This window comes from Macrobrachium rosenbergii, chromosome 20, assembly GCF_040412425.1.
Source record: "Macrobrachium rosenbergii isolate ZJJX-2024 chromosome 20, ASM4041242v1, whole genome shotgun sequence".
In the NCBI taxonomy this organism is placed as follows: domain Eukaryota; kingdom Metazoa; phylum Arthropoda; class Malacostraca; order Decapoda; family Palaemonidae; genus Macrobrachium; species Macrobrachium rosenbergii.
The window spans coordinates 33,271,236-33,298,154 of NC_089760.1; the positions used below are offsets into that span (position 1 = coordinate 33,271,236).

General features: G+C 36.7%; 2 protein-coding genes across 15 annotated transcripts in view; one reads left to right on the top strand and one right to left on the bottom strand.

The window, feature by feature from the left end:
* The window catches only part of LOC136849227 (DNA mismatch repair protein Msh3-like), a 95,209-nt gene that overhangs the window by 15,660 nt on the left and 52,630 nt on the right, over positions 1 to 26,919 (top strand). The gene's annotated exons all lie outside the window — the stretch shown is intronic.
* The window catches only part of LOC136849228 (protein-L-isoaspartate(D-aspartate) O-methyltransferase-like), a 37,327-nt gene continuing 15,882 nt past the window's right edge, over positions 5,475 to 26,919 (bottom strand). For 4 of the 14 annotated variants that reach the window (XM_067122453.1, XM_067122448.1, XM_067122455.1 and 1 more), the window contains exons 5-8: positions 24,935 to 25,055; positions 19,384 to 19,547; positions 19,114 to 19,208; positions 5,475 to 9,120 (exon numbers count right to left, since the gene is read on the bottom strand). In XM_067122453.1, the coding sequence (XP_066978554.1) occupies positions 9,108 to 9,120; positions 19,114 to 19,208; positions 19,384 to 19,547; positions 24,935 to 25,055 (393 nt within the window). In that variant the 3' untranslated portion in view covers positions 5,475 to 9,107. Of the gene's footprint in view, positions 9,193 to 17,080; positions 17,227 to 19,113; positions 19,209 to 19,383; positions 19,548 to 24,934; positions 25,056 to 26,919 lie in introns of those variants that run through there. The other 10 variants (XM_067122443.1, XM_067122444.1, XM_067122445.1 and 7 more) reach the window with 7 other exon arrangements.

A 26,919-nucleotide genomic window follows, 5' to 3' on the forward strand; every position in this document is an offset into this window, starting at 1 on the left:
TTCATTACATGAATTTCGAGGACCTTACCAAATGTTCAGGGTGGAATTCTCCCCTAGTTTTCAACGTCTCTATTTGAGATCTTTAGCAGCTCTTAAATTCCCTACGGTGGCGGCAAGGAACGTTGTCCCTCTCTGGTTCCCTTTCTGATTCTTGATCACTTTCCCCTTCACTGCCTCAGATATTCCCTTACAAGCAGTTCATTGTCTTTAATACCATAAGAATGATATTTATTTCTCTGTTATTATTTCACCGGGTGACACAGGACCCCGATCCAGAAAAAGGATTTTGACAAAGGAAAAATCTATTTCTGAGGAGGGGCCCGTGTCACCCGGTGACCCACCCCTGTTTTTCATTCTCTCCCTCCCATGGTAAACATCATTCTAGTGGGGTGGGTGCTAACATGGAATGCGGCTAGTATTGCCTTATGTACAGTCCGCGAGTAGTGCATGGGCTTGTATCGGCACCTCTCTCATTGGGACTTTTGACATTGGGAATCTTTATAGGGCAGGGTCCCGTGATTGTGACAATCTCACCCTTTACCATACACGACTCCATTTCTTGGAGCTCGCTCTGGGGGTAGTAACCCCAGCTTTACATTTAGCTTTTCTCTGGTATCTAGCACCGGAATTACCTAGAAATAAGTGCTGAATGGACTTTTTCACCGGGTGACACGGGCCCCTCCCCAGAAATAGATTTTTCCTTTGTCAAAATCCTTTTATTGGTACGTGAATAATAAGTTTCACATTCTCTATTGCTGTGCTGAACAGACATCTCATGCTTCTCTTCAACAATACTGATGCCAAACAATTTAGGCTTGTTTGTGTATCACATTTTTTACTTGTAATGGTGATAATGCCTGATAATTCTCCTGCTTGTAAGAATGATCAGTGTAGGTGTCTAGGGTGTGAACATTTATTAGCAAGGTTCACTTCCTCCATTTACATTACTTCATTGTACTCTGTTTTCTGCACACAATCTCTGAACAGCATCGGTATCTCTCACGGTTAGGCTACCTGCCAGTGGAGGAAGTACAGGTTGAAGTAGAAGTCGAGGAAGGTTCTGCTGGTGTCGTCTTACTTGCTTTTCCCTGATTTTCACTGCTTTGACCCCTGCTCCTGCTCATGGAATGGTGTCTGCTCATTCTTCCCTTCCTTGGTCTTAAAGGAGGGTGTGCATGAACGAGATGGCAATCGTTGTGGACTCTCTTCAGGTTGGTATGATATTGGTTCCCATCCCCACTCACTTCCAATTTAGTTCCTGCCTCTCCTGCTTGTGATTATGTTTTCAAGGCATCCCCAGGAGACAAAAGATCTGCTGCTGAAGGCATTGTGGCTGCCTTAAGGCATCCCAGGAGACTATTGGCTGTATACCTTAAATGGAACAGTTGGCATCAGCCAAAAGCTCCTTATGGTCTTGGCAGAATCTACTGCTTCAGTGGTCGCCTCTCCAACCAAGTTTGCAATCATTAACATGGCTACTGACATACTTTGCATTTCTCTTTTCCTTGTGATCTTCATCCTCCTCTTCCCCATCAGCAGAAGCACAGGAAGAAAGCCTGTTTGGTAGCCGTCTGGAAGAAGGCTTAAGAAGTCTTCTAACGGCAATCACTCTTTTGAGAGTGACAGCAATTTTGGCATCTGTTTGCACAGGCAGGTATTCATGGATGTTACAAGTTGATGTGCTCAGAGACTCACTCACGCCCAATCACCATTCCCTGAGCTTGCTCATGCCTGGTGTGCTTACCCAGCAGCATGAGAGGAAGAGTCTTTCTAAACTATTGGCTATTCTAGATCTTTTGAGCTGGGTCAGTATATCTCGGGAGGTGGCTATAATTAATCTTGGGACCATAATGAACATAGCCATGCTCGTGTACATGTAACCAACCAAGGTTGAGCTCAAACTGGCCCCTCCTTTGCAGAGAACAGGCAGCATGGAAACCTGCTTGCCTTGGTCAGGTAATTTCCTCTCATATGAATCTGTAAACGTGGACTAACCTCATCTTGAAGAGATGCGACAGTGTTTGTAGTTGCTTTTCAAGACAATTTCAGCCGAGCACAGATTGCCCTTTGAAACTGATCAGTCTTGAGTACCCCCTTGCTCTTTTCAAAGATCAAAGTTGAGATGGCACTGGATATATGGAGAACTGATACTCAAGGACTCCATTGTCCACTTTGCGGTTTCCTTCTAAATTCATTCTGGATCTGCAAAGGGGACTACAATAAACCCCTCGTATTCGTGGGGGATGCCTACCACACACCCCGCCAATAGCTAAAGTCCACAAATACTTAAAACCCCTCTAAAAACACTTAGAACTGCCTATTTTGATAGTTCAAACACAAAAAAAAACTCTAGAAATGCTTATACCTGAGTATTTTAATAGTTTTATCACAGAAAATGCATTTAGTCATGAAAATGATATGAAAATACAGTAATTAGTGAATATTTCTCAGTGAAAAATACCGCAAATGGGTGAATTTTCCGTGAATAATGTGTATGTATGTTCCATAGAGAAATCCACGAATCAGTGAGTCCACGAATCATGAGAACACTAATACGGGGGTTTACAGTACAGCCAATTTTCTAAGGTTGTCCTCGGGGAAGGGAGTTTTGGGTCTTCCTCCTGGGCCCTGGCCTGGAAGGGAGACAAGGGGAAAAAGAATAGAGGAGTTTGCTAAAGTTGCCAATCTCTTATGCTTTTGCTATGTTGGTAAGGCAGGTGCACAAGTGAGGAGTTTGCCTTTGGGCTTCCAGCCAAATATACCTTGAGCTGATGGAGTGTTTTGGCAGACTAACTTAGTTACCAGAGGCAGGTAGTAGGGATGGGGTGATCCCTGCACTTTCTTGTGTTGGAAAGGCTGTTCAAGGTTTAGGGAATACCTGTAATCAACTTGTTTATTAGACAGCCAAACAGAAAGCTCTTAAGTGTGTTACTCTCCCATAACATTCCTGTTGGCATTGGAGGATGCCTCCCAACAATGCTTAGTTTGATCCACCAAGTAATCAACAGTGTACAGATTAGTCCATCTGAAAATGACTCCTGGTGGCTCCTTGTTGGCCAAAAAACTGAGTGGCATCCCAATCTGCTGGACCTTGTTGAGGTGCTAATAGTTTCCCTAGTGGCCCATGCTGCTTTGGCAGCCACATTAGCTGAGGTACCATCATTCCATGAGGTCACTAGCTTTACAGCTGGAGGATATTTTGGCTTATGGGCATTTACATCTCTCCTTTATTTAGTGTCCATGCTCTTGAGGAGTTGTAAGCATTTTTGCCCACCCTACAGGCTAAAGGTTCTGGAATGTGATGCTACTCTCATTCTCAGTAGTCTTAATGTGCCTAATGAGCCCCTGAGAGATGACACTTTCAAAACTTTAGCATCGGCAAATAGCAAGCAAGCTGTATTATCTCCCTTACCAAGTTCAGCATTCGAAGGGAGTGGGAGCCCTCTTATTCTTGTGCGCTTCCGCGTTCATGGTTGGAACATAGAACCCATGCCTCTGAAAAGAAATTTGAGACTCTGCCCCCTCCCTTTAGAGACACTGCAGTTAATGATAACGACAAGATGTGAATGTATATGGTGAGAGTTTTGTGGTACTCCCTGCACAGGACTTGACATCTTAGGCCTGAGTGTTGACGAAAAAGGAAGTCCCTGAGAACACTGTCTTCGAAAGTCATCAGATGGGTGTATTAGTCTGACAGAAGGAACTTCTGACTTCTCTAGTGTACTAAGAGCAGGTTTCTGGCAGTTCCATACCAACTTTACCTCTTTCTACTTGGGGAGCAATGCCCACAAATCCTTGGATACTTTATTCTTAGGACCCATGGTACCTGCTTAACCTGTTGCTTAACTGCTCGAGTTCTGTAAGAACAGAGGAGCATCTTGCCTGAGGTTTACTATTATGAAAGGTCAGTAGAATGAAATGTGACTGATACTCTTTCTCTTCTGTCCAGTGCCAAATAGCAGAATTTGCAGTGGCTGGGCCAGGTGTTAGTGAGTTGCACAACAGAGCCTCATATCTAATCAGTGGGCGCAAAGGGTCAACTCCCTGTTTCCCTCTTAGTGAGGGGAGGGCGCAGAGCATTATTATACGGGAATTCAAGATATTCTACCTTCCAAACTGGTCTTCCTATTCCATGTGAGAAACCATAGTCCTCTAAAATGTCCCTAGAGTGAGGTTACATACAAGTCAACTCTGGTAAAGGGCCCTGTAAGCCATGGCATCACATATGCCAGTCTGTTCAAGTGCTTACAAGAATTATCCTTCCTCTGTTTTCATACATGACCAGGAAGCTAACATTTCCCGTTGGAAGAACTACAATAGTCGTTCCCTGTACAATATCTCCCACCAAATAAGTGAATCTATATACAAGTTGAAGGTTTGTATTCTTGTAGGAGCAAATTGCAAATTCAAGATAATTTGTATTTTTCACTGATAAACAAACCTCTAACTAGGCAAGTGTTCATCCATGTTACTGAAAAGTTAGATTGAGTGGATGGTTCTCTACCTCGACTCACCTGCCACTGTTTAACTATCTTGTTGCCAAGTCTTAACTTGTGGACCAGCTTTCACGAATGGGATTTTTTATAAAAGACTTCAGATTTGTATATCAATGAAAAAACTTAATTTCCAATTAGGGTATTAGATAAGCACCTTCACCCTCTTGGCAGGTGTTGACAATATCAGATATATAATTGCAGTGCATATATATTGATATATATTCATATATATTGAAAAATAAAGCCCTTGCAAGGCATAGGACACAGCCACAAAAGCTACAGCTTCTGTCAATGAGTTCATCACAAAGCAAGGTGAGAGTTGCACAAGCAACAAAGTAGGGTCAGAGGTTGCACAAGCATGTGCAAGAACCAGAAAGACATGACTAAGGCCAATCCAGTTTGTCTGTTGTTGTACCACATAATTATAAGGAATTATTCAACCTGCTGGCATGCACCACTACATACAGACTTATCACACTAAGTGAGTTTAGTGGGTTGGACCATACAATCAGTTATCATGTTATGCACTCGCCTTAGAATCTTGACTTACTGCTTGTTCTAGTTGAAAGTGTTTGACATAGCTCACTGAAATGCTACTTGCAAAAAATTTGCTTTTGTACAGTGAATAGTCAGACAGAGATTCACAGTGAACAATCGGATAGAGGAGAGGCTACTGTGCAACGTTTCTCAAAAATAAATATAAGAAGAAAATAATAGTTTTACTTTGAATTTTTTCCTGGGTTACTAAACAGCAGTCTTTTCTTGAATCATTTGCATATTAAAATCACAACAAAGCTTCATTTTTTATAATTATGTATGATATGAAAATACTTTTCTGTGAGAGTTAAAACTAATTACAAGTATGTCATATATGAAAAGCAACATTTCATTTGGTATTTTTGTGGGAAGGCAGAGAAGCCCATGACCTATGTCATCTAATACAAAAACATGTAAAAAGTGGATAAATAACAGCATGTATATACTTTATAAGAATTTATATCACTACACTGGCTACTATTATGTAAAGTGTAGCTTACATAGTAATGAACTGAACAAATAGTGGCACTGTGAGTTAAGAATTTATATCACTACACTGGCTACTATTATGTAAAGTGTAGCTTACATAGTAATGAACTAAACAAATAGTGGCACTATGAATTAAGGTAGTAAAGCTAACAATGAAGCCTGTTATAAAGACAATTCATGGGAAGTGTGATAATTTTATTTTCCAAAGATCACATGTTGCAGCAAGTATTACATTTAAACAATCCAACAAATCTGACTCCTAACTGTCAAATGTACAAATGATATTGTAGTATAAATAAGCATTTAGAATCTGCAATAAAACAATCATGAGTTAACAAGCCTAATTTATAGAGAAACACATTATTACACTAATTTGGAGATGTATCAAAATACAGATTACCTCAGGCTATAGAGCTGTGCAAGTACAGTACAAGAGTATAGATGACATCAGAAAATTCATAGCATTCATCCTAATACATTTTGAGAACTGGAAGAACCAGAAAGTAAATCCATCAAAGGTGTGATGTTAATATACTTGAGTGACAATGTAAAAGCAAAGAAAATTGCACTTTCTACAAACAGTAACTGTAACATGGTTCACACACCAAGCTTGAGCAAACATGATTGCAGCCTCACATAAATATAGCTATATAGTAAAGGGAATTTCCTTCAAAAATTTTTCTGCAGTGTTTGAGTTGTCTATACAATAAGCATAATAAATTTTGTTTATGATAAATTTTCATCAAATTTCTGTTAAAATTTCACCCTAAGAACAGCCTTTAAGCGTCCGCATGAATCTTATCATAAGGTAATATATACATAAGAAAAAAAATAATTTTTAAATGTCATTTCTTAGCAGTGAATCATCAATATCTCCACTTTTTTAACAATAAACAAAAATACATCTTGCAATGACCTACAAAAACATACAACCACCTTAGTTTAGTAACATCACAAGGGAAGCTTGATCCATTAACATCAAAATTAAATTATTTTTAAGATATGTGCGAACAAATTACAAAAGCTAAAAATTAAGCAATGGATTATATATGGATTACAAACCAACTGAAGCAGTAATTCTAGAAGACCCAGTGAGGTTCAGATTCACCTGCCTCTGCATGCTGAGGAATAAACACTGTACACTTTTTTTTTTCTTTTTTAACTGAACTATTGCAAGCTTAAATAAGTATATCTTCCATCTAATCTTGAAGGACTTCTACAAAAACTGTAAAGTATCTGACATGTACTGCCCTTACCATTTACTGTACATTTTAACTTTGAGTAAATGTGTGCTATTGTTTCAACATTTCAGGAATTACATTCAAGTTACAGGCCAACTACTCCAGACTTTACATTCACTTTCTACAATTACTGTAAAACTTCTAAAGTTTTAGAAACCAAGGGAATACAGTAGCTTTAGTCATCTATTTGGAGCTATTATAAAATCAACTGAGGCTCTTACAGAACCTGGAACACTTTTTTAGAAATATGAGATTATCATTAGTACTGTTCAACTTTAATGCTCAAATGCTTGCATCAAATAGGTTCCACCAAAATTACACATTGAAAGTGGGCTTAAATACACTTAAGCATATACTCTCTGACTGAAGATATCAGCTGAACATTGAAGGTAAAAATGCATAGAAGATAAGAGATTTTGGTAAGGGAGCATGTTGAGTGACGAGGATATAATTATGTGGCAACAAATATTACATCTAGTGGTGATAAAAGCAAACGTCACTTTGGGATTAAATATGCTATTAACAGGTGCAGTAATTTGTACAATTCCCCACAGGCGTTGAATGGCCTCCTTGACACTAGCACTAGGCCATATGGCCCAAATTACAACATTCGTTTAATTCCCCACAATATTAGTTTGCTCAAGCATGAGAGATGAAACACATTGTACTGCAGAATAAACCCAAAGACTTGGAATGTTTTTTCAAATGCTAACCAATATTATACTCCATCTTGAGTACATTACCTATTACCATATACAGTATTACTATGATTGTCAAAATAGTTTCTGTTTTAATTAATTTTCAATCTGAAGATCAGTAATACTACAATCACAAAATACAGTAGTCACTTCTGGGTGCTGGGCTCTTAAATCAGCAACACTTAATAGCTATTTACCATTACTTTCTGGGCAGTGAAGCCATACAAAATGTACTTACCATACCAATTCATATACATATTTGTACAGTAATCTATAATATACTTTTAACTCCATGTGTGCACAGTCTTGTGCCTAATTCTCTTCATGATAAAATGCCTAAGTCACAAGAACAAACTCACAGCACAATGAATTCATGATTAACGCTCATATTTCAGGAAATTAAACAAAAAATGTTTATATTTTAAAGAAGAATAAAATATATAATAAAAAACTCGTATCAAATGTAACTTGATAATCTCATTGTATAAATGTAACTTGATAATCTTCACTTAAAGAATTACAAGAACATACAGTATCAACAACACTGCACTTCATTATCTATATGGTATTTTCATCATATATCACTGAAATTTTCATTTGAATGACAGCATATAAATATAAACTTTCTCTAATTCTTCTTGAAAGTAATGGCTACTCTCATATAATTAAGGTTGTAAAGTAGACAAAGGAAACTAACAGTTTCAATTGAAATAATGCTAATCAAAAATCAATAATGAAGTACATCATAAGGGCTATCCCATTATTAACTATCCCAAAAATTGCAACACTTTGAAAAAGTTATGCTAAGCTTCCTATACAAACATCCTTCAGGTAATAAAATAATCTTATACTGGCACCCCTAATTAATGAATTAATAAAAATACAAAAATATGGCCATTAATCAAATGTTTCCTGTCTATTTGGTATAACCCAAACACAGATTCAAACCAGATATCGCAGTTATATGTTATGCAGCCTTACTCTACTTTAATGCAACCTCTCTCATATGACCTTTCCTCCAAGTCTTCTGAACCATCTGAAACTATTTTGTCCAAGCAGGTGTGTTGGTGGGCAGTTCAGTAAAAGCTAGTAAACCATTCCAATTAATCTGCATTTTTTCAATTTATTTAAAAGCAGGTGTGCTATGACCTACTAAAGGAGGATAATGGTATCTGGAGAGTACAGTTTATATCTAAAAATGAGAGATATCCAATGGAAAAACAACCAAAAGAGAGAAGCCTAAGGAATCATTGCTAAATATTCAAACAGCCATTAAAACATTCTAATACTGTATTTTCGCTGCACTACCTTTCAACTGCTTATGAAGTTCAAAGCTGTAGCTCATCTAATTCAACACGAAGTTCTACATTTCAGTAATTTGCATAAGATTTGGCTATGGCGTTTTAAAGTGTTATTTTCTTCTTTGAAATTAAACCAGTATTATTCATCTTCCACAAAACTGGTTGCTCTTGATTCTGAATATTAACCACAAATTGATGACCACCAGGCAACGCTTGGGAGCAGCAGCATTTAAGGTCTGGGAAGCGGGCGGAGACTTGGTGGTGGTGGGTGGAGGTGCAGGCAAAGATGGTGAAACTAAAGGAGGGAGCAGCACCTGCGAGGAATTATGATTCAGCTGACGTGACTCACAGCTCACGTCTGTAGGGGAAGATAAATGGTGTGGTGTACACTGCTGCCACACCTATGGTCCTCGAGGGTTAGTATCTCCACCTACAACAGTAATTATAGGGAAAGTATGGAAATATACAACAAGAAAGGACAAGGAAGTCTCATACTTACCCCTTATACAAGTGAGGGGATTAAAGTGTGTTTTGCTACAGGATGTTAATATCTGTTCTTTACAAAACCTTACTACATGCATGTATAGAGCCAGGTCTGCAACTGTACCTAAATTAGACTCACTATTTTCCAAACTATAACTTTATAATTAATTAATTATTAGACATTCTTTTTTCCATTTTCATGCTTGCCTGTTTCTAGTTGACATTTTTACTGAAGTGGTTTACCAAATTTACTCCAGCACTTTATACAGTATTTATTCAGCTTGGTTTTTTATAATAAAAATAATTTTACTAAAAAGTGCCTAATTAGTTTGGAAAATACTGATACAGCTACTAATTAATTTTCAATCTTTCAAAAACAAGTAATCAATGCAAGTCAAGTGGAGTAGTTCTTCAATCCATGCAAATTCATTAATAACTGTTGCTTGGGTCCATTGAAGTTCTCTCTGCCTATCTAAATTTTAATTTTTTAAAGCAAATTTATGTTCTGCACATTAACTACTATCTTGGATAGCCTTTACACTTTAGTTCAAAGGGAGCACCCATATGCAACATTAGCAAAAAAGAAAAAAAAAAATACTGTATGGTGCTTTTACCATGAATAGAGACATATCCCCCTGAAGTGAGGTGAGATCCTGCAACTCCACCTATACTTTTCAGAATGTAGCTATGCTAAAAAACAGATGTATCTGCACCAAACAGAAGGGAAGGGCCTGGGGACCTCACCATAAGTTAATGGTTTGCGTGTGCAAAGCATAAAATCTACCTTAAAAAATTGTGTTTGTAACATACACAAACCACTGCCTGAATATCTACATAAGTAGGAAGGCAACTGAAACAGATATCAGCACTCAGACTGAGATGATATCATAAAGTAAGATGGAACTGTACCTGAATCTGGCATGCTGGAAATCCACACTACAATATAGGATTTCAATTCAGTAAATTCTTTAGACCAATTGGTCTGCAGATACTATTGCACTAAAACTATCAGTTTACAACAATTTGAATATGTGGAGATAATGTTCATAAGCATGACAGATTTTCACTACTGTATTAAAGTATCAATTTTTGTCAAGTTGAAATTACTGAGTAACAGAAATCACATGATATGTTCTATTTTCTCTTAAAATTTTTTGTTTCCAGATTTGGCATTGGTACATGTAAACAGGTAGTACTACAGTATGTACTGTACAGGTAACCACTACTATAGTATCACTTTCCCTGGTGGAACACAAGATATCAGTGGTTATTGAGATGATGATGATGATGATATGCTTGCAGAGCCAATATGCTTGAGAAAATGTCCATATGTGAAAATGAAAAACAAAAACGAAAGAATGACAGTGTGTGCATACCATATATTAAATTTTAAATACATAAAACTTACATCAAATACCAATATATTTAAATAAAACTGCACAAATGTAATTAACTGAAAATATCAATGCACAAAACTATGTACTGTACAAATAAACCAATAAAAAATTAAAGCTACAAAATAATCAAAGGAAAATAACCTAAAATGTCAATACATAAAACTATATGCTGTACAAATAAACCAATAAAAAATTAAAGCTACAAAATAATCAAAGGAAAATAGCCTAAATGTGCATACTCTAAGGCAGGGGATCCTGAACCAAAAAATGTGGTAGGCCATAGTGCAGAGACAGCAGCTTGGGCTATGGTTTGAAAACATTAGTTATATGGTTTCACCTTGTAGCAAGGCAAGTAAATAGGATCTTGTCCTCAATGATGATGAGCCAAGGCTTCAAGTTCCTTCAGACCTGAATAATTCTTAGAAGTGAGACTATGCTGTAACTGGTGACATGGCTATAGAGAGTACCATCTGCAAAACTACTGAAAAGCAGAAACCAATATACCAATTCCAGAACCCCTCCATCTATAAATTTCCTTGCCTGCCTTTCTGCCTCTGTTAGCGTGTCTGGAGGCTTCTGGGAATTCCAGAGGCTTCTATGAATTCTGAAAGGCTTCTGGAAATTCTGAAGGGTTCTGGGAATTTTGGAGGCTTCTTGGGCTTCAGAAGGCTTCAAGATAATCTCCAGGCTCTTTGAAGCCTTTCATATCTGATTTCTTCTCCATATAACTCTGTTATTTAGTACTGTGCAAGAACTGGGAAAGCCCACATTCTTGGAGATGAATTCAAAAGGCTTCTAGGAATTCTGAAGGCTTCTGGTCCTTCCTGGAGACAAAAGGCTTCAAAGGTTTCTTCGGGGGGAAGCCCACATTCTTGAAGGGATGCGGATCCGACAGGAATCCGTTCAGGAGCTAAAGATGGCTTCACACAATCCTGGAGTCTTTAAGAATTTACGAATACGTTGTAATCCAATGGGTGTTTCTCCAGGAGGTGAATGAATTCCGGGTAGAATGATTCTGAAGACAGAGTCTGGATTTCCCTGGAGACATGCAACTCTAACTGGCCCGAAATTTTCAACATCAAGTGACCCAGGTTGCAGATTTTTGGCTGAGCTATGTTATTTTCATTTTGAGACAAAATTTTGGAACAACAGCTGGCACTTCTGGTGATGGTCTGGAACTGCCAGTGGCAGCTCAGGAGAGGCAGGTACAAGTGTAGAGGAATGGGAACATCCAGAAAGTTTCAATTTCAATATGATACTGACACACAAAACACATTACAAAAACATTACCAGCACTAGAAAAACAAATGCTATTTGTACTTAGTAATCCAGAAAACTCCTCAGTGATGGTGCTCACTGACCGAGTTGTTTAGGCAATCTGGGGCCGCTGAAACAATGGCAGCAATGTATTTGAGGCTATAAATAACTTGGAAATAATCTTCAAAAAAATTTTTCAAGAGAAACAACATTTATTTAATCCATGAATGTTTTTTAACACCATCACCTCTCAGCTGCTCACTGTCTTCCCAGTTTTGTTTAAGTAGAACTACAGCATACCATCCATATAGTTTTACTTTATTTAGGCTATATATTTATGATATTCTGGCTTTTAATATACAGTATGTTAGTGCTGTTGTAGGTTTAATTAGGTTTACAATTCACACATTGCAAGATTTGGAACATTAGTTTAGGGGTCTGATAATGTGAAAAATTTTCCCAGATAAATTAATGGTTATTGTTTTTTCACTTTGGGAAGTTTACTGGCAAAAGAGGATTGTTCTGCTTTGGATAGTGGAAGAAAGCTGTACAGTTACCACCCTCTTTTTGATGCACCTTACAACACTTATCCCTTAAGAAAGACCTATTACTTCAAAAGGCTGTAGATAGCTGTCCATATCTTTCTGCAACTGTGACATGCTCCCTTCAAAGTCTTCTCATCACTAGATGAGAAAGTGGCAAACCTCAGGTGTTGAGCAGTGTGACAGCCTGGTAACGTAACTGTATGGGGATGCTGACTGGGCAAAATAAACAGCCCGCACAAGTTATTTACTCTTGAGGTGAAAGCACTAAGGGCAATAGCAGAAATTCTTTGTTGAAATGCAGCTTATGGAAATAAGCTAAATAGGATTTCTTACCTGATCCCCTAATTACTAATTAATATTCCTATGGTCAAGGAAACACCACTTTGAGCAATCTTTTCAAAAAGATGAGATCCTTGGAAACTGATGACAATGAAACTATATAACAAGAATGCTTGAAGCAAAAAACATTAAGTACAGATATTGTCAAATACTCAGAATGATTAAGTATAGTACAGTGATACCTATGTGAAGCAAATCGTGGAATGGGAGTGAGGTAAGAAATTGTCCTCCAAGTTCATTCTCTTATTCCACTAAGCACCAACTAATGATCCATTAAAAATCCCTGTTAAATAAAAAAATAATTTCAATAATGATAACTCTCTGTTGTTGGTTACTTAAAAGAAACCATGAATGAGATCAAGAAAATGTAATGTACCTGTAAGTTGAAAAAAAATTCAGCGTTCTCCAAAGCTTACTCCTGTTTGCTGACAACACTGCCAATGAAATTCCTAAAGAAGCAAGTGATCTCAAGTGCTTTCTGGATTATTCCATTCTCATCTTTACAGACACAACATAGGCAGACATTGTTTAGGCTACTCTTATTATTACCGAATCAATACAAACAAGTAAATTGCACACAAACAGATTTCTACCTCACACCAAGATCAAACCCAAGTCTTTTGGCTGAAAGCCAAGGGTGTTGCCAAATGAGCCACATAAGTCATAAATGAAGTTGGAACCTAAGTACAGTCCCCAGTTAACAGCAGGGGGTTCTATTCCCAGCTAAGCAGTAACTGAAAATTGCTACTAACCAAAAACCAGCGATAATAGAGCCGAAAATCCTGGTTAATGGCGCCGTTAACCAGACATCAGCAACGAAAATCCGATTAATGACATCGCTAGCAAGCACCGTAACACCGAAATGCCGTTAACCAATGCACCGGTAAGTAGGGACTGTCTGTACTTATACAGAACCTAAGGAATTACCAGGGGAAAACTACACACCTTGCATACCAGTGCATTTTACAGTAATACACTGGATTAACAGAGCTACGGGCCAGCAGGATAATGCGAAATTCAGATAAGGGCGAGTAAAAAAATGTAGGGGATGTTCAGGGCAATTCTGTACCCTTTCTTACCTAGTTTTATCAATACCACAACTGCAAGCACTCAATATGCTTATAAACAACTCCCATCACACTTTAAACTGAAAAATTTATGCTAAAGGTAATTATCTACCTTTTCCCCATATACTGTATGTAACAAAATATACTGCATAAAGAGACTGAAAAAATATAACCCCTTCTTTTTCTCACTCTCTCTTGTAAATGACACAATTCAGTAGCTAGGTAGCCTATCTGTGTTTACCCACAGCCTACCATGGTTTTATGACCATTAATGTATTTTTATAGAGCAACTTTCTTATCAGTTGTTACCGTATTGTATTACCATACACGAGATACAAACTATGTACGTATGTGTGAACTATTGAATTAGGCTGTGTATTACACTCATAGTGTCCATTTGTATTGAACTAGGCTGTGTATTACACTCATAGTGTCCATTTGTATTGAACTAGGCTGTGTATTACACTCATAGTGTCCATTTGTATATGTCAAATAGGCTATTACAGCTGTATTTAAGACAAAGGTAATGGTAAAGAAACCGACATTTTACTTACTAAATCCATTTATACTGTATTATCATCATATTATATCATGATCATAATATATATATAAAAAAACCAGTCAGTCTCCACTTGCTATGGCTATTGTTTATGTTCTCAGAATCACTGATTGAGCCTACTAATGAAAGAAGTAGCAGAAAATCTTTTAGTTGTTAAAAGAAATGAATGTATTACTGGAAATATTATTTTTATTTTTATACATAAATACAACATGTATAGAAGGTAAACTAACATATTTTTTTATGCTAGAGTAAAATCCCTCAAAATCACAAAATAGCTGCTTCCTGATTCGTTTGTTTATGTCATACTCAATGTTGTTATGTCAGTTCTTTGGTAAGTGGTTGTTAATTATAACAGATGGTTATGAACTGTTACATACGCCACAAGTTTGGTAATCTTGTTTGTAAGCCTAGCCTAGTACAATCTACCGAAAATGAAGTTTGTTCATGTACTATATTACAACATCCTGTGTTTACATCTTTAGTAAATGTGGCATATCTCAATGACTGTTCCAAGTAATTTTAAGAACACTACTATAAAGTAGTTGATCTTTTTGTTTTATTGGAATTAATGATGTTTACATATATCTACATGTGGCTTTTCATATATTGAGTTAATGTCTACAAAATGTGTGCATTCGTGTTTGTGTTCCTTTCAATGCCTCTACAAAATTTGTGCATTCATGTTTGTGTTCCTTAGTGCATTTGCCATTTTTCTTAAAATATTTCATCATAAGTTTAGTTGACTCTATGCTTCATCTTACTGTTCTCTCTCTCTCTCTCTCTCTCTCTCTCTCTCTCTCTCTCTCTCTCTCTCTCTCTCTCTCTCTCTCTCTCTCTCTCTCTCCCCCATACCCTACACATGATTGCTTTTATCTTTTGGGTTTTAAAAATGAAAAAAATGAGAAAATACAGTAAAAATATAAATGAGAATAGTGTAAAAAAAAAAAAAATCATAAGCGTAACAACATGAAACAGGCTCTAACAACTTTCTACACAGTGTACATTTGTGTCTGTTTCTTAGCAAGGTATCATGTTTGCCATTTTTTTTTTTTTTTTTTTTGCTTGCTTGGTTTACAGTGTAATATTTCATTAAAAGTTTAATTGACTCTAAGTATGATTACCACACACATCATGACAGTACATAAGAGAATTATTACTGTTGATATTTCATCTCTCTCTCTCTCTCTCTCTCTCTCTCTTGTCTCTATGCACACGATTGCATTTATCTTTTGGGTTGCAAAAATAAAAAAATGAAAAATTACAGTAAAAATATAAACGAGAATACCATAAAATATAAATAAAAAAGTCATAAGCATAGCAACAAGAAACAAAACAAACTGTATCATGTCAGACATCTACCTAGCCCTCTTCACCCTTCCAATGCTGCATCCCCACCCGCTCCCAGCCTGGGAAACTGCTCCCCAGCTCCACCCACCTTTCAAAACAACCTTCTCTACACAGCCTTACTTCCCCTTCTCCCCCATGGTACCAAGCCATCTGACCCACCCCCACCTAGGAAACTTTTTGAGGCCTTTTCCACCTCCCAAAACCCTTTCTCAGTCTGTTTGAGTTTTAAGTAGTTACGAACATTTTACTAAGGCCATGCAGCACTGCCAACCATCAGAGAGTGATTTTTCAAATTTTAAAAAATTTATATATGGTACACAATATACCTTGGGGCCTTGATTCCAGGTCCGGGTATGTCAGATAATGTCGAGTTCCAGATACTCACAATCCGGATGATTGAAGGATTGCTGTACTTCACTTTCCAGCATACTAGTGACTCAAATGATAGCATTTCATTCAGATTATCCCTTCTGAGTGCCTATGGTGGAAATCAACACACAATCACTTGCGCAGTGGAAAAAATATTCCTACTTCATATTTGGACAGAACCCAGGCATCTCAAGTTAAACCCAAGAATCCTATCAAATAAGCCATTGGCTTTCACTTCAGAGTCCTGGGTTCAATCCAGATGTGAGGTAGAAATAATTATTATTATTATTATTATAATTATATTATTATTTACTTATTTTCTTAGCAAGACAACTGTTAAGAACAACCGAGTTAAATTTCTAAATACTTAGCCAGATAATTCTGACAAAATTTCTTAAATTATCCTTAAGTTAGGACCCAGGTTTGTTCTGCATACAAACAAATAAAATATAATATGGCAATAACTAACCAGTAACTGTTACTGGCTGATATTTGGTCTTGAGGATGATTGCTTGGTACCTGACCTTCACTGACAACCCATGACAGAAGCCAAAAGGTCAAGGGTCCTGGTTGCTGTAGACTGACTGTCTGATAATGATGCTTACATAACCTAGACCATGACTGAATCCCACAGGGCTACCTAACAAGGACTATCTTGGCAGTAATCAAGTTGACTTGTTCTCACCATGACTGTGATTGGTCATTCCTTCTTGTGATGACTTACATGCCAGTATTCACCCAGTGTGACCTTTTTATTTACATCATGTTATGAAAACAATGAAGGCTTAATCATCTTATGAAAACAGTGAAGGCCTTCCTTAACATACTCTTACAATTCAGAGAAAGGGGCATGAAGCTTTAGTCTCACAGCCCATGTCAAAGCTGCTAAAGGCAGTTGGAAATACTTGGATGAACTTCTGCCATTATCACGAAAGATCTCTGCCAGTCGCAAGTGCCAGTCCTCTTCATAAATATAACATAAAGTTGCCATAGACTCCATGATAAAAATCCTTACTTCAGAAGTCTTCTGTTAGAGGGCCTTGGGATTAATGGAATGGCTCAGCTTAGCTTGGTCCTGAAGGATCTCCTACCAACTGCCTGCAAAGAAGAGGAAGGAGAACCTACCACTGAGAATGGCACAGCCAATATCCCATCCAACTCTTGTCACTAAAACACATCCATTGTCTTCACATAACATGACCAAGCCTCAGCATTTCTGGCACTCATCAGTGAAGGAGAAATATTCATTTCTGAGATGGGAACATAAAAATGTATCCTTGTTGATGGCATATGACCTGCCATGTGACTACCCCTGCTTCTAGTAAAAATTGCCTGGGAAAAATAATCTGAAAACCAGGGTCAATCACAAGAAAATTAATATTGTGAGGGTGAAGACTGCCTTTACTTCTGCTAAAGGATCAGCTCAACAAATATACAGAGAAAACATAAATTCACACAAAAAATTACAGTGCTAAGATAGCAAAATACCAATCTGTCCTCAGCAGTATCTCAACACCAAGAGACACATAATTAATTTATATTCAAAATAACAAAGCAATAATATATTTTCAGGTACTGAGAAAAGCAACCATCACAACTTAGTTCAGTCAACACTAATAACCAAAAAACAAAGACTTACTAAAAAACAAACAAAATACAAAGAATGTTGGAAGGACTGGACACCACTGCAGGACTACAATAAGTGATGTTAGTTAATAAATATCTGAGGGTCTAGGGGGACATATCTGAGGGTCTAGGGGGGCATATGTACTGTCTTTTTCTTTGTCTTGAGTCTGGCAAAAAAAAAAAAAAAAAAAGGAAACATTGTGGACTGCAATATAGGGTATACATACATAAGTTTTGATGAAATAAACTTTCGGAATTAGATCGGCTAGATTGTTTTGAAGATGATAATGTTCCAATTCATTACTTACATGAAAGCAACACACACTTATGCAATACATTCATTCAGTAAAGCATCTCCTTACTAAATATTCTCTGTCATGGATCAAATTCCTACAAACACAGCTTTAAACCCTACTTTGATTTTCAAAAGGCAAGTGTAAGGTAGCCTGAGAGACAAAAAGCAATCTTCAAATTTATGATGAAGTGGAAACGAGGAGGTAGGTGTGCCAGTTTCCTGGTGGTTTAAAATCCTAGAAGAACCAAACATAAAAGTTTATTTCATGTGTAAAGTGGATTTTGGCATTCTTGCTCTTTTAACTTTTCAGGCATTAAGGTATAGGTATATATAAATACAAGGCCTGTCTACTGTGTAGACATTACTAACATTCTCTGATAGACCCCAAGATTTCATTCACTAACTAAACTCTGCTGCCATTTGTAAGACAAACATATAAACACATTCTAATTGTGGCAATTCTTCTATGGTCCATCCTTAGAAAATATTCTTTTTTCTCTGCATTTAAGTGCCATTCATAATAAATTAAATGCCCTAAAGCAACCTAGGAAGAATATTATTCCTTACACAATCTTTATGAGATAGTATGAAGGACAATACTTAAATAATTAAGTACCGATAAATACATATCAAAACCAGCATGTGCAGAAATCCTCTATTTATCAAGTATGAACATTGGGGAAGGGGGACGTAGGATTCTCAAGCCAATAACAGCAATGTAAATCAATACATTACAATTAAACATGCACTACATGCAACATATTGCAGTCAGTGGCAGTAAATCAGCAAAGTTGCCCAATATACACTGTATCATATATACAATACCAACAAATAAAACCTATCAGCACCATTAGCTGCGATATTTAGTAATATGACTAGTAACTTCTTCCTTGATTATGATAACTTACTAGTACCAATGCTATTAAACAGTTAATTACAACAACTTATGTTTTTAATCTAGAGAGAATGTTAATATTCTATATTACTCCTCCTCCTTCCCAGTACTATTTTTTTCCTCTAGTTCTTTTCGTGCTTTTAACTTAGCCATCCATTTTCTGACTAACCTGCCTGGCCACTGATAATCCTTGTCAGTTAAGGGAACATAGATAACACCCATCAGGACTTGCCGCTTAATGCTTCCATCTTCAAGTTTGTCAATCTGTTAAGTATGGAAAGAGAATGAGTTAATGGGACCTTGCTGGTCTGTAGTTAAATTTGTCTATTAAAGATTCATAGATTTACTGTGAAACCACTAATATTTTTGTCCATGATAACAACAACTTCAGTGTACGATAAATAAAAATGTCTTTTACCAGCCAGAATGACAAGAGTACCTGTTCAAGGTTTTGGTTAGCTCCTTCAGGACCAATGGGAATGATGAGCCTTCCACCAGGAGCAAGTTGATCCACTAAAGCCTGCGGTAATGTGGGAGCAGCAGCTCCCACATGAATGGCATTGTATGGCTGCTCCTCTGGGTGACCCAAACGACCATCTCCCACTGTGAAAAAAATTTACACATACATTCACCTGCATATAAGAGATGAATCACTACAATTTGTAAGAGGAATACAATATAGCAAAACTATAATTACTGTAACCATTTAACAACATGTTAAAGTTATTTCAAAACTCTATCCAGGTAATTTGGATCTAAATTTAACATCCCACATCAACACTGATTACAGATGTAATTCAATACCCATAGGTCTGACAAACTATCAAATATTTTTATCATTTTACATCATAAAAATGAGCTTTCTTCCCAAATTCCATTTTGTAAAAAACTAATTAAGTCCCCGTTAATAAACGATATGGTAATTTTTTTGAGTCCACAAAACATCTCTGCTTCCAACCCTTGACTGTTGTTCATTATTCTTAGCTATGCTAACTGTTGTATAACCAAAGACCAATTATGCAACAATTGCCAGAAACAACTAATGTACTACAAAGAGAGATACTGTATGAACCAAGAGGAAGCAAGTTTAGGCTATTATTGCAAGCAGAAAACTGGAACAATCGACTGAAACTGAAAAACATTGTATTATTATTATTAGTGGTCTATCACAGTCATCCTATTTGACTGGGTGGTTTTTATAATGTGGGGTTCCTGGTTACATCCTGCCTCCTTAGGAGTCCATCACTTGGAGTCCATTACTTTTCCCAGTATGTGCGCTGTTTCTAGTAGCACACTCTTCTGCATGAGTCCTGGAGCTACTTCAGCATCTAGTTTTTCCAGATTCCTTTTCAAGGATCCTGGGATCATGCGTAGTGTTCCTATGATAAAGGATACAATTTCCACTGGATTATCCCATATCCTTTTTATTTCTATTTTTAGGTCTTGATACTTATAAATTTTTTCTCTTTCTTTCTCATCTACTCTGGTGTCCCATGGTATTGTGACATCAATGAGTGATACTCCCTTCCTGATTCTGTCAATCAACGTCAGGTCTGGTCTATTGCACGTATCACCCTATCTGTTCTGATACCATAGTCCCAGAGGATCTTTGCCTGATTGTTTTCCATCACTCCCTCAGGTTGGTGTTCGTACCACCTATTACTGCAAGCTAGCTGGCGTTTCTTGAACAGGCTCAAGTGAAGGGCTTTTCACACTAAATCATGCCTCTTTTTTGTACTGGTTCTGTGCAAGTGCCTGACATTTGCTTTCTATGTGGTTTATGGTCTCGCCCTTCATATTGCACTTCCTGCATATGGGTAAGATGTTATTTCCATCTATTGTTCTTTGAACATACAGGTTGACCATCACTATTCCGGCAATCAGTAGTCCGGAACAATCAGTAATCCAGCACAAATTTCGGCTAGAGTAATTTCTGTTTCTGCACTAATTTTCAAATTTCCCGGGTCGCTGCGCTAACTTCGCCGCCGACGCTTCAATTTGGTGGCGCAGTGTGCTGCATCAACAAACTGGTAGCCTAGCCTACATTATACTGAACTCTATTCACATATTAACAGTATAATACAAACATCAACATAATGAATGTGCATCTTTTTCTTGGATCTTTTAAAAGTTATGCTTTACTACATTGTTTCCAATTGCGTATATTCTCATATTGCTTTTGTATTACAAATTGCGATCAATGTTTTGTTTTGGGAGTCGATATCGCAGTGTTTATTTCGCTGCATTTAACTAAGTTCAAAGCGCTTTTCTTGCTTCTAGTTAGTGTAAATGAATATGGATACTTTATTTATTTGGGACACGGATATTTTTCGTTATACGAAGTGTCTTTAAGTCGAAATATAACTTAAATACGTCTCGTTCTGAAATTAATTTAGCTATTTTTTTCGTTAATACTGTATATGATGTTCGTGGGAATCTCGGCTGGCCGTTTTGGGAGCGTGTTTGTTTTGTGTAACAAATATCAAGATTCCGTTCGCTATTTTCTCTTGATTTCATCATAATACGAGCTTTACGTATTTATCTTTTATCGGCGTGAAAACAGTATTAATTTGTATTCTTTGGTGCCCAGCAGTTTTGATTAAAATACATTCTCTCCAGTTTTATTTATGGTCGAGTTTCATCCATGTTGCCGATGCACGATAATTTATAGTCATTAGCAGCTTGAACATTGTTTTCTCAGCTTCAGCTACAACTTACAGCTTAAAGTTACTATAGCAGTATATTTCCCTGCCAATCTTTTCTCCAAAGTGAATAAGGGTATAGTGTAAAAAATATATCAGTCCCATTGTACAGTACTTAATGTCATTTGTAACATAACTACAGTAATTGTGTATTACCGTACGATGGTTGAAATACAAGTAAAACAGTTGTTATCCGATACGATTATTAGCAAAACAACAGTTTCCCGTTCAGTTGTTTATGGCTGTACACATTTACACAAGAGTATAACGTTACTAACAATACTTTTATCATTCTCTTTTACTTTTTTAACTAGCAGATGGAATAAAGAGATGGAGGAAAAGAAGTTTTTCTATAGTAAGTTGGTCTCTCTCGCTGCCTGATTGTACCTGCTGCCTGAGCCTGCACGAAATCTAAAAATATTTCCTAAATATTTTCATACCGGTATTAATTGCTAACCCCATCTTAAACTTGAAATATCGTAAGTCAAATTATCGTAACTCGAGCACTACCTGTATTTGATAATTGTCTTTTCTTTATTAACCAACTTGTACTGGTTTATGGGATATTTTAATTCTAAGATGAGGTGCTTAGCTACTGGGTTTCGTGTATTCTAGCCTAATAAATGGCTAATCCGGCACCCTCCAGGTCCCAATGATGCCGGATTAGTGATGGTCAACCTGTATCTGGTTCTTAGGGCCTGATCTTGTGCTGCTGTTAGCATTCCTTCTGTTTTCTTCTTTAGTTCTCCCCTCTGTAGCCATTGCCATCGTTTCATCACTGGCCAGTTCTTTAGTCTGTCTCGTACTGTCCGTGCAATGGTTTGCAGTGCCATTCCACTGTTATGTTTTTCATTCTCCTGTCTCTGTATATTTCTGGGTCTTTGTCTACTTTTATCAGTCGTCCTTCCCATGCACTCCTTAGCCACTCATCTTCACTGGTTTTCAGATATTGCCCAGTGCTCTGCTCTTGATGTTGATGCAGTCCTTAGTAGCCCTCTCCTCCCTTCCTTTCGTGTTATGTATAGTCTGTCTATATTTGGTCTTGGGTGTAGTGCTTTGTGTATTGTCATGTGTTTCCTAGTTTTCTGTATTATTATTATTATTATTAATTAATATTATTAATTATTATTAATTATTATTATTTATTAATTATTATTTATTAATTATTTATTATTATTATTATTATTATTATTATTATTAAAATGCACACACAGTCTTAAGGATCAAACCAAGTAACTATTTACTTGATGAGCAAGTTCAGCAGGAAGGAATGTCCACTATTGGAAGAAGAATAAAAACAAACATTGATTTATGACAATTTTGAGGTACAACATAGTTCTTCTCTAATCAATAAGAGAGTATTTTATACCTGCCCTTTTAGTGAAATCTTTACATCAACTTGGGCAGATATTCATGACATTAAACTCATCTATAAAAAAAATCAGTGCACAGATGCATAACAGTGTTACACATACATATGCAAGAGGGAGGAAAAGAGAAGGGAACTCAAACAAAAATTTGAGACATGGTATAGCCAAATATTTGAAAACAGAGCTGCAACAAATAACTGGATCACACCTTTGATGAATTAAAAGTAAAATCCTCATCTTTCCTCTATCACACACCCCCCTTCCCCACTAGCTAATGATGGTTAATGGTTAACCAACACTATGGACAAAGCTGCATTACATTATGGGACACCTGAGGCTAAGTACCATTCAGTGGACATTCTGGTTTTTATATTTAACATCCTGTGCCAGTTCTCAATGTATTCTTTATTCAGTGAACAGTATGGTGGAAAAGGGCATGATGGACTTTCTATTATTATTTAAAATGTAGTTGAAGGTACTTTCATCCAGTCTGAGAACACATAAATTTAGCTTTTGAAATATATTCCCAGAAAGGTGGAGAAGTGTGCCTGCCCTAAAAAGTTGTTTAAATGTTGATTACAACAATCGCAGAGTAGTATTGTACTGTATATCTCTTTCCAGTGTCAACTCGGGTTGCTGAAATTTTCAAGCCCTTATATAGATGTCCTTTAAATAACGAGCTCAAGTATGGTAATCTATGCCATTTACCGTAGGCTTTGTATTTTTTGTTAATACTCTGTTGTATGAAGCCATTTTGCTTAAATTATACTGTACTTTATCACTACATTAGCTATTAAATACAAAATTCTATATAAAACCAGAGAAGCTCATATTGCATTCATTTGCCATACTTATTTTAAAGATAAATACATTGATTTACGACAATTTTGAGATACAACATAGTTCTTCTCCAATCAATAAGAGAGTATTTTATACCTGCCCTTTTAGTGAAATCTTCACATCAACTTGGGCAGTGTTGTACCTGTTTTAGCTAAGGATTGGCACATTCATTACCTTCATCACCTTTGTCCTCTTCTCTCTTTTCTTTATATCCCTCAAGACATGAACTTTCCAGAGTTTTCCTCTCTAAATATGGATGACTATGTTCCCTTGCTATGTTTCTTCCTACCCATTCCTGGTCTCTGTTGGTTGGGTAGAATACAAAAGTTCTTAAAAGGTCTCTACTTCCTGTCACACTTTACCCTACTTACAATCTGTCTTTAAGCAAGGGCCTGGAATGACACAGGGCCAGCTTTATCTAAACCAACTTACGTTCATAAGTGATTTTTAAATTGCAGTTAATAACTTAGTTTTGATGCAATTCTGGTCTTCCAGGTACAGTACTAACTCCATTTCCTTAGAGCATTGGGTAAATTGCTTGTCTCAATCCCAGGAGCTTGCATTTGGATCATTCTTCCAAATCAGCCACCTCTGGGGCTTTTGGTAGCTTGATACTAACAGCCTCATTTGAGATTTAGTCCAATTAGCCTATAAGTGAAACATGTTAAAATCATTAATTTTTTCATACTAACCCACGACTTCTAATCATAGTTCCACCTCCCAAACTCATCAATATCTTGCAACTAATTCCCCAGACTACATAAGTGAAAGCACATTCCTGTCCATGACCTTAGGATCTTTAAGCATACACAGTGCCACCAGCTTGCAGACAATTTTCTACAGAACTGGGAAGGAAGTCTCTATGATCCTTGAAGACTGCAAATGTGGGCCAATTATAATTAATTGGTTTGTGTGAAATAAATTTATATTTTAAATTACATTTCAATATACACCCTACCTTTCAAACCTGAATTGCAAGTGTTTTGGTATTAGGTACCTTCATATCTTATTTAAGTACTATATTCTCTATGAAAATACTAAGAAACACAATAAAAAATCCTAGTCTGCATATACTAACCCACTAACTTTACTGTGTTTGATGTTAAAAGTTCAGGACTATCTTTTTCAATGTTTTCTTGGGAAAACTTGATAAGTTCACTTATATGGTCAATGCCTACTGCTATGCCTGTTTCTCCAACCTGCAAAAATCAATACAACAAGTGAAGTTAGCGTAACATATTACTTCTATTATTATTATTTTTATTTGCTCATCATAAAAAGATTTGACATGGGATGAGAATGGATGAGAAGCTGATCAAAAAATAGTAGAAATGGAAGAAACAGGATGATGCTGTGTAGGCCCCAAAACATCTGGAAAATGACGTAGATGAAGACCTCGATCAGATGTACTATATACACAGAAACCAGAAGACAAAGCTAATATTCAGTCCAAGCCCATATTTGGAAAATCTGTGATAATAATGACATTCTTAGAGAAAACAAATCCACAGTTATGTACCTACAGTATATAAATACTCAATATTTATTTTGAAAAATTACACAGAGAACATTCAAGAATCTGTATGAAAACTCTCAGTGTAATTTCACTTTTTACATAAATATATCTGCATAGTTTTTAACTAAGAATTGTTTTTTTTTTATTTTAGGACTCATGCTACTATGATTATTTCCAATGATATAGTAGTATTATTTATAATATTACTGATTCAACATGAGCAGTCAAATAAATTAAGTAAAAAAATATTAGTCTTGTTAAGCAGGATTGAAAACATCAGTAGCCATATGTTTGGGGAAAAAGAAAAACAGCAAAATTAATTTGTATACAGACAGAATAAACACTGGTACATATATAAACAGTTACTGGAAAGTCTAATAAAATTTACAAATTTTTTAAGTAATTTACATTTTTCATAGGTATACAAATTGGAGCCTTTTGAGTGAGAGCAGCTTTAAATGTAAGCTAGAAACAGCCACTGAACTTGTTAACAAAGTAGTTAACTGGTGGTTATAGGAGTGAGTAAGGGATTACCCCTCTCCTCTTTTGTCACCAAGCACTTCCTTTGGCCTCATGGGCAAACCAGGGTGGTTGACATAGGCACTGTGATAAAAGGCTCTGCTTTGTTTACCAAGGAAAAATACAAGTCAATTTTTCTACAGAAATGTCATAAAAATTTGTCAATTGTTTCTACAGAAATGCAGCCACCTCCTTTTATGTAGGAGACTCACTCATCAAGTAGGAGATCATCTTGATGCTGAGAAACCTACCCAGAAATGTCACAACCCCAGCAAGAGGTGGGTTAAAAGCCTTGCTCAAGTAAGGAAAGATTGGAGACCCACGTGCTACACCTGAAAGGGTTGCATGTGTCTAAAGGCAACTATATCTGGGGATCAGAATATAGCTCTACTGCCATTGCCCCTAGTTGTTAAAAGGAAGAATGAAGGGAGTCACATGTTAAATGCCTAAGTTGTGGGACTGGCTCAACTGTGTAGCCATCTGCATATAAAACCAGTCCGGCACACTTATGCCAAGCTGCTGCTCTGCAGAAGGGGTAAGAAGAAAGAATAGATAGAAGCCAGTCCCTACCTTATGCTCTCAGTACCCTAAGATCCCTCAATGATAAATATGGAAGTGAGCCTTTCTGATCAGGTTTTCATGATGGCTGTTGATATGAAGTACTGTATTACCAAACCTCCCTTTCTTGGAACAGTGCTCATTCCCCTTCCTCAGTTAATGCCAATTATTTGGATGCCATTGTTAAAGGAATCTGCCAACATTTTACCGAGTTACAGTACATTGTTTTACTTTCAGGCACAAAGAGAATGAAACTCATTGCTGAACTGAGAAGGTTCAAGTCATCTCAAGTGTAATTAATTTTCTAAATGACAAAAAGATGCATCAATTATTGAATGTTTGTTGAATCATGCATTGCAGATTTGACTACATATCCTTGATCAACAATACAGTGAGGTCAATGGTCAGGGCTTCAACCCTTATTCTTGATTACAAGCCAGAATGATATCAGGAATTAATTTTTTTTTTTT